Source organism: Dufourea novaeangliae, unplaced genomic scaffold, assembly GCF_001272555.1.
Source record: "Dufourea novaeangliae isolate 0120121106 unplaced genomic scaffold, ASM127255v1 scaffold80, whole genome shotgun sequence".
NCBI lineage: Eukaryota > Metazoa > Arthropoda > Insecta > Hymenoptera > Halictidae > Dufourea > Dufourea novaeangliae.
Window position 1 is genome coordinate 917,561 of NW_015373962.1, and position 15,346 is coordinate 932,906.

At 35.1% G+C, this 15,346-nt stretch overlaps 1 protein-coding gene across 1 annotated transcript in view; it reads left to right on the forward strand.

Annotated features, from left to right (window-relative positions):
• Nucleotides 1-881: 881 nt before the first annotated feature.
• The window catches only part of LOC107186655 (lissencephaly-1 homolog), a 32,255-nt gene continuing 17,790 nt past the window's right edge, over nucleotides 882-15,346 (forward strand). Inside the window, exons 1-2 of the mRNA XM_015574578.1 lie at nucleotides 882-979; nucleotides 3,719-3,866. Coding sequence (XP_015430064.1) covers nucleotides 3,829-3,866 — 38 coding nt within the window. The 5' untranslated portion in view covers nucleotides 882-979; nucleotides 3,719-3,828. The remainder of the gene's footprint in view (nucleotides 980-3,718; nucleotides 3,867-15,346) is intronic.

A 15,346-nucleotide genomic window follows, 5' to 3' on the forward strand; every position in this document is an offset into this window, starting at 1 on the left:
ATAAAGTAAGTTACGCAGTTCTACTGCATTTGTGAGGTGAAGCTGCCGTCAGAATATTAGCAGGTCTCTTCAATTTCTGACGACACATCATGACACCAGGCTTGTTATATTTCTGCTGCTAGTTTACTGTCAGTACTGCTGTAGTAGATCCTCTAGCAAATTTGCAGCAAATCTGCACATCAGGTCTACAGCAGAATCTAGTAATATTTGTTTAGAGCAGGTCTGCCTGACTGGGTGGGTCGGCTTTCTTTAGGGGAAAAAGCAATGTAGGGATTAGGGCTTTCTGCTGTTTGATAAATTTATTTCAAATACTAAAATAAATGTTTAACCGAATGTTAAGTTCGCATAATTTTCAATAATTCCGAGACGAAGTGGTAGGAGATCTTTCCCTTACGTCACTTTTTCCCTAGCGGAAGCCGAGCTTGCTTGCGAGGGGACAACTTTGATTTAGAAAAATTCAACAAACAATTTGACACTGTTGGAAAAAACATTTAGTCATAATTTGTGCAGTTTCTTTATTATTTTTTAATTAAATTGCATGAAATATGTCATAAGTGAGAGCTCTACACATTGCGTCTGGTAACCTTCAGGTTATTAAAGTAAGATAAACAACTACTTGATCCGTTGATGTATAATAAAATGGTGGAATTTTCTCCATTATCTTGTATTTTCATGATAATAAAAATTATTGCGAAGAATAGCAAAAAAAAAGTCAATCAATAAGATATTAAAACGTTCCTAGGATAGTAAAGGTGATCAAAGCACATAGATCCCTAGAAGATCCCTATAACAGGAGATTCGTGACATCGATACTTGACGCATGCGTCGGGATTGAAGATTATCGCAAGCGCCACCTTCCGAGACAGTTCTGTCGTAGAAGTTATCTCGAGTAGTTCTTCGGTGGTTGTGTTCGTCCGGTTTTCCCGTGATTTTTTCCGATCTTGAAGGATCCCGGTTACTGCTACTCCGACAAAAAGACGTGAGTATCGAGCGGTCAGTCTACGAGGTTTGTTTTTAACAATGTATTTATGGGCGAGCGGGTCGGACTCTCTGGAAAATCCACAGCAACCAGACGTGACAGGTTCTAGCAAAATGGCCGTGCACGATTTACAACAAACGGTTGTTCCGCGTTCATCTGGCGAATTCCGCACCAGTGCTTTTCAAACTAACGTGACATCACCTGATATCGTACAGTCGACGACAAACCGACTGGCACGCTGATCGATGATTCCTGGCCAGTCATCGAGCCGTGTCCCATACATATTCAACGTACATGTTGCACGTCACTTCGAATTGATTTTTTCGCGAATGACCGCTTGCGTGGTGCGCTGCTACAACCGCGTTGCCGCAACTGCCGTTCCGTCGTACTTAAACCTTTGTACCGAATTTCGTTGTCTCTCGGTTTTACTCATTATCTTATCTGTCAGATGCACAAACGAAACTCAATTCGATCGAAGTTTTTGACAGACGTTGCTGCGCGAGCTGCCGTCGAGTCAGCGATCAGCTGTCGGCTCTGTCAACGTCTCGACAGTCTGATGACGTTCTTTCATGGTATATAAACGCATCGATAGAAAATCAAACAATTGTTTTCCATTTTCCATTCTCGTCCTTAATGCTACCAATATTTTTTTCCATGATAATTGCTGTTGTTGCTAAACAAGTCTTTCTTTGTTCCACTCGAACGGTGTGAACTGAGATACCTCGACACGTTTTACGCCGTTGAGATTGCCAATGATCTCAACTCTTCGTGCCAGCTTATAAGATTAGACGAGAAAAGAGAAGCCACAGGTAGATCTCGGTACGCGGGGTCGAGAAGGCCAAGAGTCGCTCACTCGTACTGATGATCCCGGAAATAGTGGCAAAAAATGATAGGTGATTAATATCACATAGAAACGAGCCTTGCAAAGATAAACTAGAAATCAATCTTCCTGTAGTATCTAACTATTCAAACTACTACAGGCATATCTTTCTTCCACTGTTAACGTACAAATTCTAGTATGAGTATTCGCATGTTAACCCGGTTTCTGTCAAAACACTCGACCTTCTTATATGTATATGTAGGGAAATAATTTGTGTGTGGTTTATTAATGAAATTGAGGGCAGACGGATGAAAGAGGCCGGCATGAATATTTGAATGCACCGCAAGGTGAAACATACGCGGCAGCGAGGGTGGGCGTACAGCGTACAGCCGGTTTATCGATTACAGCGCATCGCGCCGATAAGCATCGTCATAAAGCGTCGCGACGACGCAGCAAGCTCTAACGATTGTCAAGGTCCTTCCTCTCATGGTATTTCGTTTTAGATGTGTACATTTTCTTATTTAGTGTTTTTTTCGGAATTACTTTTGGGTTTTTCTCGTTAATCGAAGTCGAACGTTACCGAGAAACAATGGCGGCTGCTAGTTCGTGCTCTCTAATTGGCTGATTTCGACTTGTTTTCGCCAATCAGAGCAGACTTTTCTCACTGTCACTCGGAGATCACTGGCCAATCTCGTTTCTATTTATTTGACCGCGTATTTTGCCAAATGTTATGTCATTCTACGAATTGCATAGGCACCGTTTTGCAAGGGTGAAGAATCGATATTTCGGTACTAACGCGTTGTTATTTCTCGACGGAATAAAATGTTACAGATTTATTAAAGCAAATGATAATTAACTTTTACATAACTGTTCTGTATTTTCACTACTTTTCCCACTTTGTTGCTTAAAGTTTCTACTTTCGTAACCGTACAGCGAAAGCTGGGTCCCTAATTAATTAAAAAAATGAGAGCATTATTTACAAATACTAAACAGAATACAGAAAGAAAGTAATTAATATATTTAGACTTAGAATTGTTGAATTTCTTTACGTTGTTTGTGTGTAAACGGGAATTAAATAAAAAAATTGTTTGTATTAATAGTTTACTATTCACTTTGCAAATTTATTCAAACTTACAAAACTTGTAATGTCAGTCTGTAAAACTTAGAATTAAACAAAAATATATTTATTCTATTAAGAGTTTTCTGACATATGGGTTGTAGATTTTTATGCAAATTTTGATTTTTTTACGCTGTTTTATTGAGAAAATAGAATTGACACAAATTTGCTGTTTCTACTGAGGGTACATTAATACATAATAAGATTGTCAATTGTATAAATAATATGTACGCAAATGTCTATATTTCCATATTATTTTACAAGAAATAAAAATTGAGCACACTTTCGTTCAGCCGTTAAGAGTTCAGGGAAGCTAAAAATAAAATGAAAATGTAGTTACACCTTTGTTTAGACTTTTTTTGTCCTTTGAACAATAAAAAATTTACAGTCTACGAATGCATATACCGTTGCTTTTATATTTTTGTAGAAAATGGGCGATGCCTATTAAAAAGTAAAATAAGTTACATTTAGGAAGCATATTATTGTACCGATTAAGGAGCTCGGGACAAACCGCTCTCACGTGTTCAAGTCCCGCGTTTTCCCATTGTAATTGTATGTACCAAGAAATTGTTTCGCTGGAAGTATTTTAAACGATTTAATCCATAGTTTCGCAGGAACAGAGAAAACCATGTTTATATTTGATTTTGTATAGCAGATTTTTCTTTATTTTTTTCTCTACTTTATTTTTCGCATGTTAACTCATGAACGCGATAGATCGTTACATAATATTATGTACAATTTTAAAGTTATAAATCTAGGGAATTTTAATTGTGTGAGTGGAATATTTAACTTTATTTTCCAGGCGATGTCGATGGCTGGGTACTAAACCAATTTGGAGCTGACTGGAGAAGAATCTAGTCGCGCTCATTCCAATCACTGTTGAGTATCAGCCAGTAAACACACGCGAGGATCATGAAAATGGTGCTGTCTCAACGTCAGAGGGAGGAGTTGTAAGTTGGAAATTTTTCAATCCTTTAGAAGACATAGAAGTAGGGTAGAATTTAGTTCGCTGTTTTTAACTTCAAAAATAGATAAGAGTTGTGTAGGATTGAAGTCCCTCATAAACTTCATGATTTACCAAAAATTTTGTCTTAAACTGGAACTTCCCGAATTTGTGATATTTGAACCAATGCAATAACATTAAAAAAGAGTATATTATATCACGTCGGATCAGAAACTGATTCGAATTGAATACTGCTACAAAAACTTATTTCACGAAGTCTGCAGTAACTCCCAAAACTAAATGGTAGGAGGCCATTCGCCAACCTCACATTTTCCCCTAGAGGAATTCGAGTTTGCTCGTGAGGGTACACCCATGAGCAAACTCGGCTTCCACTAGGGGAAAAGGTAACGTGGGAAAAGGGTCTCCTATCACTTAGTAAATTTATTTCAAGTACTGAAATAAATGTTAAATTGAATGATAATTTAAGCATAAATGTCAATAATTCCCAATACTAAGTAATAGGAAACCTTTTCCCTACGTCACTTTTTCTCCTAGTGGAAGCCGAGTTTGCTCGCGAGTGTACATACAGGGAGCAGTAGGCGCGATTGTGTATTCGTACCATTGGCCGGCGGTTTGCTTCTCTTTCGATTTCTATTACTTACACATCACCAAACTGTAGATCTTAATGCAAATTCACGTTTTTCTAGATTAATTTAAACAACAGAAATTTATTTCATTTGGTTAAAGTTTTATTAATTTCAAAATGAAGTAAAAGCTTTATTAATCTTAACAAAATATTTTAACACTTTCATTATAAATATAAAGAGCTGCTGTCTGTTCAACATTATTCTTCTCTCATGCTGTTAGAAAGTTTAAGACAAAATCTGCCTTTGACAGCCAGACCCTCGATAAAGCGGGGATAGTGATACGATTGTAAACAAATCGGCAAAACATGATTATACAGAATACTGTATTATGTTGAATAAAAATCGAACTTAAGTACACATTCTTACTATTATTATTGTGAAATATGCAATTAATTTTGAAAGACATATGGATTATCAGTTCGATTATAATTAGAGGTAGATTTACACGTAACTCTTAAAAGCAATGAATGTAAAAATTCGATATAAATCACGCAAGTGGTGTTAAAGTTATTTAAGAAGATATTTCATGTCAGAAGTCAGAGTTGATTTTGATATGCGTAAATGTGACTATTTTCCATAACAAAATAAAGTATTTAAAAAAAGAGAGTCATTCCTCGATGAATACGACACGAGCAACGTTGTTATTTCCACCATGGGGGAGTCCCCCTCTGAAATCAATCAAAACAGAGGAAATAGAAGCGAAGCAGAGGCTCAGCTTCGGGTAAAAAACAAATTTATGAAAGGCTTAAAACCTTTCCCTTTTGCCATGAATGCTCAGAAGTGGACCCGCGTACGTTGCACTCATCGAGATATTATTGTACTATGATTTTAGGGTTTCTATCATCTTTTGAAACCATTGAAAAGTTGTGAATGATGTCGTTCGTTATTTATGAGATTGCCTCATTCAATCTAAAGTACTACTGTCATATTGTTTTGATCGCTCGACCTTACTTTCTTCTGTTTGAATTATTTACTTGCAATCGAAATATTTCATCGAACTTGGAATGTTCATTTCCAGAGAATTATACTTAAAAAAATGGTTTTCTCTTGGTTTTCCAAACAGAAAAATGCCTCTAACAGTGTATTTATACACAAGATTGTTCGTATTTACAATGTTATGTATATGTATGAAGCTGGAATTGCATCAGACGGAGAACATCTGCTAATTTGTTTGAAGACACTTCCTCAGGTCTCGTCGCTTTCTCGCTCTTCAAAGAACTGTAGTAATACACCATTCAGTAAACAAGTAGTAGTTAAAAATCTGACGATTACACATTGGTTTCCTAGTCTGGATTTCTTTCAGCCGTCAATTCTATCGTGGCCCCGCCTAGCGTTTCTTCTTTTCCGTTCGTGTACCTTCGTCATCGTTTCTTCAGATTTGCATTGTTCGCAATCAGATATCCATTATTGCTTGTTCTTGTAATAAGACTATGTAATTTTCGAAGATCTGGTACGAGATTCTATCGAGATACTCTTGATTCCATCCCTAGTCACGACCCGCGTAGAAATCAAGGAAAAGGAAAGTGGTGAGTACGCAATAGTCTTTTGTTCTAACGTATTCGGCTGAAGTTAATGCGACTTTACCGGGGAAAATTTCTTGCAGATAATTTCGCGGTGGTTCTGCTAGTACCGTTATGGAAATAACCGATCTCTTTTTCTAAGGTTTGGTAACTAATACCAAAACGGTAGAAAATGTGTTAATGTGTCTTGAGAGACGGTTGTCAAACATTTACTGTCTCGTCTGACGAAGACCTAACAATAAGATCCCTAACGCGCTATTTTCACACGAAACACTCAATGTCTGACTAGTTATTTTCATTCAAGTTACTAGGAACTTAAATCACTTACTCTTCTGTGGACTATTTCATAACAATCAGCATCAAAGAAATATTTGTTTACGCTATTGTGGGATATTTTAAGTTGAAAATAAGAGTTCTATTAATCCTTGTTCATGGATTTAGTTTAAAGTTTTTGACTGGATTGCCTGTGGTAGAAATAAATCATAGATGTTTATAGATATTCGTATAGACTATTTTAATTCATATTCTTGTAAATCGATTTATAAAAACATGTCTGATCATCACATAAACATGTATTTCATTTATTAAAAGGTATTAATATTAATATAAATATTAGTATTAATATTAATATAAAAATTTCCTCATCGATTACTAGTAACTGGTTAGGTTTTCCATATTTGATGTATATTTGAAATAGAATATAAGAAAAGTTTTAATCAAAGATCCATCTTGTTTTTGACCTCCCAGAATATTTAAGAGAAAATGATTTTTAATTCACTCTGGTCTTCTGTAAATTAGTTTAAAGAAATCTAAATTTGCGTAAACATCTTAAAATTCTTAATTAACTAGCCATATGAGAACGTGAAAAGAATAATGACACAATAACTTTACAGAAAAGTAAGTTGGTTCCTTAACTGTGTAAATTCCTATCTATTAAGATGTGTGAGATGTTTATTTCATACGAAGAGAAACTTAATTTACTTACAAGTATATTACAAGTATACGACAAACTGTTACGAACGTAACCATATAAGAAACATAAAAAAAACTCACAATTCTGTTTAATCAATAATCAACTTAGCAATATTTTTAATATTCAATTCGACGCACCCTTCAATCGCTCATCATATGCACATGTTGTTCCAATATTTAACTATTGTTATCTCTAATATAATTTCAATCAGATTAAATAATCTTTACCTTGATTTGATATTTACGACAGCCTATATAAAAAAATCGAACATTTTTTGTGCAAAAATAAGCCGAACTGGTAGTGAAAATTTTTTCCTGCGAAGTTCTCACGTGTATCTAAATATGCATGTACACATGTAATTAATATATCGGTGTTTCAATTCGTCTAATCTTTAATACACGGGTACTAAAAGACACGGGTACACGTGTATCAAAATATACGGGTAACTGTGAATCAACACTTTGCTGGCGGGAAGGTTTTTGTGTTTGCAAATATACAACTTCTGGTCTATTAAAAATATTCAGAAACTACTACCTAACTTTTATTTTTCATTCCTTACATATAGGAAAAGCGATTTTGTCTTATTTTTTACTATTCTAGTTCTTATTTAAAAAAGACGTAGGCACTACTACATCATCCGATATCAAAGTGTTAACATATTCATATTTTTTTCGTGTGAGTGTATTAATGTATAACAAAATACTCGAATATTTTAGTACATTTACGCAAGTCATTTGCGAAACAAATATATATATGATTTTGTAGGTTGCAGGTAACAATAAAAAAAAAGTAACACAACTATGGTTAAAAGTTTAATCGAGCAATCGTCTGTTTTAATATAAAAAAAAACTAATATATTGACATTTTCTGATAACAGACGGTTCGATTTTACCGCAACAATCTTTCCGATAAGTAGGGTAAACGATACAATAGTTGACCACTTAAAAGCTTCAGTTTAGGTAACCGCTATGGAATAAGTAACTTATGAATTTTACAAATGAATGTTCTATACTAGGTGGAAAGAGAGGTATAAGCAATGATTATAACACCAAAGAAATTTTATTACACCCGTGTATTAAAAACAATATTGATTAAAACACGGATGTATTAATTACACGTGTACATGTGTATCTTTAATGCACGTTCAAAACCATGACCTCTAGTTGACAGTCATTAAAATAAATAGAAACAGTAGAAATGGAACATTCACATCAACCAAGTGATATTGAGTAGTACAAAAATGTAACAGGTATTTTAAATTCCATTACTTTGAAAAGAAAGCTACGAACGGAAAACAACTGCATTTGATGTTTTCGATATATTTTTGCACGTAGAATTAGTTTGTATGCATTTGTACCATGAATACTAACGTAACCCCAGTGAAGAGAAGTGTTTCGTCGGAGGAACTAGTAAATTCCACAGGAATCTAGTGATATTTGTTGGTACCTATTAAACTACTGATCCACTCGTTATCCGAGGCTTCCTCCTCAATCACACCGCAACCGGTTAGCGAATATTGTAATCTGCAATTATTTCTCGGTTATTAATTAGTATTCATCACGCGCATGAAAAACACGCTCCGGCCATATTCGAGCGATAAAAATTTCACGTGGCGTTATGCCTTTCCACGGATGTTTCGCAATGACAGTACACTCGGTTACTTTACATTGTTGATCTTGTGTGCAACTCCATAAAAAGAGGATCTCCTTCCTCTTTTTTTAAAGAAAATAAGAATATTAAATGTTATGTAAATATTTACAGGTAACAGACAGGTAATGTTTATGCAATTTCGAACTTTTATAGATAAAGTTACAAAAACGGAAATTAAATGGAAAATTATATCCTTTATTAAATGATTTTATATATTAAAAGAGAAAATAGTGACTGCTTTGTGATACATTGGAATTTTTATTTCATTTAGTTGCATTTGCTATAAATGCATAAAATCCGAACTCCAAACAGTACAATTTGTTTTCTTAATAATACTTTTTTACACAAAATCAAGTGTGAGGATAAATGTTTTCATTTTTATCCGCATATTAAACTTGTTAGAAATTTTTGTAGTCTTCTTTTGTGTCTTATATAGGACCATGTATTTATTTTGACAGTACATTGAATCTTAATGTCTACTACTGTGTGTGTCCACATTCCTTCTTTCTGATAGTTGGTTTGTGTGATTCACAAGAAAATGTTTTTCATTTTGTCATAAAAACGTGGACGGAGAAACAATACGAGTTTCTCATAAATTGAATAAAGATTGTCTAAACATAAAGACTTTCATATTGTCTTCTATTGGTAGTCTTCTAACGCTTCGATATTTGTCACGGATCACAAGAAGTTTAATTAAGCTTTATGCCTTTATACTTTATAGATTGTGTAAAAAGGCATTAAAATAAATGGACGGCACCGGTATCCAGTAAATTAATTGTCCTTATATTAAACTGGTATTTTTGAGAAAGTATTATATAATAAGTTCAGTAAAGTATTATGTTGTATGAGTATAAATGTTTTGTTGTAACTTGTAACTATAAAATTTAATGTTATATATCTCAGATGCGAATAAGTTTTGTTATCTGTGAAAAAAATCACTAAATTCTACGTATTTTTCCTAAGGGAAAATTTATTATGTGTGGTCACAATAAAATTCTTGAGTTTTATAGTTGATGAATTCTTCAAAGACTGAAATTCTTTAAAAAACAGCAGCTATGTACTCGGTTGTTAAAGTTTAAAATTTTTGGTGCGTCATTCTTTAAAAGTGTGATTGACGTCGCATAACATAGTGCCATGCAGTCATAGTGTCTCTTAGATATAAGAATTTGTAGTGGTCTACAGACCACCGAATAGTCACCATAACCTTTGAAGAATTCAGCGACTGCAAAACTGCAAAATTATATTGTGGCAGAATGAATAATCCTTTTACCCGTTAGAAAAATGTGTAGAATCTAGTGATTGTTATTCCGATTAGATTTTAAGGTAAAAAAGTGCAATTTATTTTAATTCAGCCTAATAGCATTATAGAATTGAAGAATCTAAATCGGAATTGAAATACTTAAAAAGTACTTAAAAATAATAAATATTATGAATCAACCGTAACTATAGTAATTTATAGTTAATTACAAAATTGGTTAATATTTGAATAATATATTTTATTAACGATTATTCTGTTATCTTCCGAAGAAAAGTTTATTTTTTTAGGAGCTCTCTAATCGAACGCAATATGGTCTTTGATGTTTATAAGATAGTTTTCCCATTGGCGACGCAAATAAGCTTGTTAATATAACGCATTCTTTTCCTTAAAGTCAACGTAGTCCCACGTTCAGATCGCTTGATTGTAATACGAGATAGATATTTACTTCGTCGAACTGCCGAATGTAAACCGAATCTCTGGTGTCCGGTCCGATAATATATCTAGCATCTCGAACTTTCCTCTTCGCGTGCGCAGTTAAATTCAAAATTATAATCCAAATTGTTATGGAACTCATAGTTTGGATTTTATTTAATTTTGTACTTGAATAAACATTTTCTACAGTAATCCCGCTAATAATAGCGCATCTGAATTATAAACAGAGGATGAATGTAACACGCTTTCTATAGCTTCCAGATGGAAGAATTTAATAAATACTTCTGAACATTGCTTCTTTTAATTACAATCGGTATAAAATTTCCATTCAATTGTTAGTTTCTGTCATTCTTTGTAAATATTAAAACCTCTTTAACGTAAACAAAATATAGTGTTTTAAATATGCAATTATCTATCGGTTTACTTGAATCAGTTATCAAAAATAAGAAATTATTCAGAAATAATTTATTTAACGCTCGTGTATCGTTCGGGTCAATTTGACCCAAACTCAGACTTCAGTTTTCAATTATATTATTTATCAGGGGAACTTGCAAATTAATTTGTCACTAGTAGCTTACAAATGTAACGATCAAGTGATCTGCAAGTATGTATTCGATTTTAGCCTAGGGCCTAGACCAAGTTTAATTCAAGGAATAGAAATGTAACAATTCATAGAACAGTGCACAAAGGTTGATCACGACATAAAATAAAGTTACTACTTCTGACATACTTTTTTATGATATTTTATGATAACAATAAAACATTTTATACGATTCAATGTTTCGAATACTGTACAGGAAGGAACCTTATTATCGTACACTTTAATAAAACACCTTGTAGTTTACCGAAAAATTGGGTTAGATATTTTTTTATTGTGTGAAGTTACACAGAAATATGTTTATTGACGATGTGTTTATACAAAGAAAATTTTGTTTACATAGAATGTGAAAAATTCCTATATAAGTATTTCTTGTCATTTTTTGTAAACACAAAAAGCTAATATTTCCTATACGCTATCAGAAAATACATACGATAGTCAATATTGGGTTACTTAACATTATTCAACTAAATTATCCTACCAAACAAAAATCACAATCATGAATCTTCCTGTTCGCGTCTTTATTCCACGCTTTACGTTTTGCTGCAGTAGCCTATCTACTGCTATAAGGATAAATAGTTAACTGAATTAGTTAACGGTGTTGCCCAATACAGAGTCCTTGCGATTATTCACTCTTTGTTGATATGCGATTATTGTCCAGGCGTCATCCCCACCACTGGGGTGGGGGGGGACTCTGCAACCGCATACTTCGTTACCGCATCGCGCCGAGACGGCTTCCCGCTCACGAGCCGACGATTGAACGTTGGGAGCCCACAAAAAGGTTACATTCCCGGGTGTCGGTGAGACAATACTAATGCAACAATAAAACTTTTTTATTTTTTGTTCTTTATTAATGAAACTTTTATAAACAAACTGGTGAGATTTTTCTGATTAAAATGATACCAAACACGACACAATTTGGGTCATATTTACTTATGGTTTATCAGAATCGATAATGAACTAACATGAACTATTAACAGTTTCTACACGAGTGAATATGATCCAAATTATGTCATATTTGGTATCATTTTAATCAGAAAAATCTCACCAATATACTAGTAAAAGTTTCATTAACAACGAATCAAAAATTAAAAAGTTTCATCGTTGCATTAGCGTTGTTTCGCGCGCCGGGCAACAATGTATGCGCTCGATGGACTCGACGGACGGAGCGGGGGAATGTACGACGATCAGTCGAAGCGTTCAATCGTCAGCGACTACCCAGAGAGTTGCCGACGAATAAAATATAGCTGGATCACATTCAGTCACATGCATTTTTATTATTTTCCGAAACGGTACACACACAATTGGACTGTGTGGTCGGCTATAATGTAATAATCATTGGTCGGCGAGAGCGTTGCAGGGGGGCCACGCAGCCGAGTCGAGTGGGAAAAGAAGCTTTCTCTCTGTTTTTCACTGGCTTGTCCTTTTCGAGCAAAAAACGTATTCACGGGGGTCAGAAGTGTTGCGCGTAGTCTACGATTGTCGTCCTCTCGCGGACCCGAATTAGGGACGATAATCGAGAGGACTCTGTATATGGGAAACTTTATACTTGTAGGTTACAAAAGTAAATATCGAGATTTGACACTGAAAAATAAAAATGCTATCTGTACAAACAATTGTCTAGAGTCTAGGCCCTATACATACATTGAAGGTGATATAATGAAATCGAAAGTTTATATCTATTTCTAGGCTAAAAAGGATTTTCGGTGGCACGTGTACAAAATTTGAAAAATATGTAAATTTTTCAGACTGAAGGCAATTTGGCGTTCAAAGGAGACGTTGTCGTTTGCTTTTTGTATAGTTACTTCACGACGCCATTACTTTATGGTTTCCAGCTATAGATATTATAGTTTTGGCAGAAGTCCAGTATACCGTACTAGGAACCTATGGCGATAACGGGGACCTTTCCATTACTTTCATATTTCAACCCTGTAAGGCCACCTCCATAACATTGCGTTCGTTGCATACAATCCTAAACTTCCACCTCTGTAATATTACGTTCGGTAAAATTACGATCGTCTCGTATCATACGGACTGGTGTAGAGGACTTTTAATCTCACCACTTTAAGTTTTTGAAGTTTAGTTCACGTTCCTCATTATTTATATTATTGTATTACTTCATTCGAACTTCGTTCTTTTTCTCTGCATAATTTAATTCTACCTTGTGTAAACGTAATATGTACTACGTAGCTCGATTTTACACGTATAATTTCTTATTATATACACATAAATAGAAGCTTTTTCGAAAAAATATACAGTAAAATTATTGAAATAAAAAAAGGCGTTTGTTTTTCACACATTCTTCTACAAAAGCAATTTTCGTAGTTAGTGCAAGTGCACGCTGATGTTTTGGGACACCTAGTATCTTAGCCAGGACGAATACCTCACGTTTCCTTCCCCATATCTGCATCCAACGTCCACTGTCTTCTTGCGCTTCCCTGTTCCCTCTCGTTTCGTTCTCTTTCGCTCCGGGGGCCCCCGTCGTCGTCGAGTCATTCGACGTGTTATCGATTCCACTATTCGCGCGTGCTCGAGAGACGCCCTCTCTCGTGCGGCAGCTCCCGCGCGCGCGACACGCGTCGATCTACGACTGATTTCACGTCATCGGAATTAGCATTGATCAGCCGGACAGAGGATCGATGACGTGCAGTTTTTAAGTGTTAATACCAGACCACCTAATGGGCTGTGTATCGATTCCGGAGTGACTAACTTCCATTCGGACAAAATTTACATTTTTTTCGTTACACCGCCCTGATTTATTGATTTCTTGCCCGAGCCTCTGGCCTCCCTTGTCGACCACGACCTATTCCGAAGTAATTAACCTTTTCGCGATAAAACAGTCCCCAGGTGGTTTGGTTTCGTCTCCCTTTGGATACGGCACAGTGGATGTTGTTCGACTGTAGAAAAGATTTCTTCCACGACTTTTTCTGACCTTTGTCATCGACGATAAATTTTGATAAATCTGCTATTTAAAGTAATACCGCGTATGCTTCTTTCACGGTTTCGTCATATGCTGAAATCTTCACTTAATATTCTTGTCGCCACGGTCGTTTTATTCCGCTGTTGCAACAGCGTTCATATAGCAATACATCCATTCAGTTTCTGTTTGATATTTGGTGTACGCAGAAGCAATGGCTGTCGTATTTTAGTCGGTATTGTGGTTCTATTGTATTTCATCGATTGCGAACTCTACTTTTATTAGAAAAGTCATGAATGATTGTAGAAAACGAAGGGATTATTTTGAGTAACAGCTGCTGTGGCAATTACTCAATATTAGTCTAGATTTTGGACTGAAAAAATCGGCTACCATTTTTGCATTTATCTAATAATACTGATACCCCGTTTTGTCTTCGGTGATAATCAGTATTATAGAGGATCAGCACGATAAATTAAGAAAAAAAGTTCCTTAGAGATTCGTTTTTGCTCCATTTTGGAGAAAATCACACAAATAGAAACAATAATACTTTTCGTTTTTCACTTTATTATTTATACTAATTTATTCATGTTATCATGTATTTAATGAAAATACTGTTCACAATGCTGGCCTTTTGCAGTAATGCAAGCATCGAGTATTGACCGCTCTAATTGCAGCTAGACATTGCTCTGATAATAGGTATTTGGTGCGCTGCAGCTACGATTCGGTCTCTCAGTTTTAGCGACAATTTTTGCGATTTTCTCCAGAAGGGAGTAAAAACGAGCAAATCTCCAAAGGACTTTTTTCCTTAGTTTATCGGTCCCCTACAGGATCCCGAAGTTTTGACGTTTAAATTGGAGACACGCGGTATAGTCGTATAATCCTTTACGTTATTGACATTCCAATATGATGCGGCGTAAATACAAAATTCAATGTCGATCAATCGACGTGGTGGTTTAAGTGTTAAGGGAGTGCATACGTCATTCATGACGGAAAATACACCCACCTTTGTGAAAAGTAAACCCCAGTGAAAATTAAACTTCTAACACTCGAAAATTCCATACAAAGTATCGGAAAATCATGATAGTGCAGCTATTTGCGCGAGACGTGTTCTCCAAAGTAGACTTTTGCGGTATCAAATGCAATTGTTACACCGTTCATGTAACATGAAAAGTAATGGCAGGTTTTAAAAAAAGACAGAAAAGATGTTTTCAGCTTTAAGCAGTAGCAATTTGTAAAGAATCTTTGATACCAATTTTTTCACCTACTCGGGGATATGTTTAGGGGTCTCCCTACTGTGACGGGTTAACAAAATCCATTTTTTCTTTTTTACATTTTCTCAAAACTTAATATTTCGAAAACATAATCCCAAAAGGATTTCGCCCGATTCGAAATAATAAGGATGTTATTAACCTGGAACCGAAGCGGCGCGCTGTGTCAAATCAAAACTTTAAACGCGTTTTTCTCAATACGACATTTTTGTAAATGGCTGCCA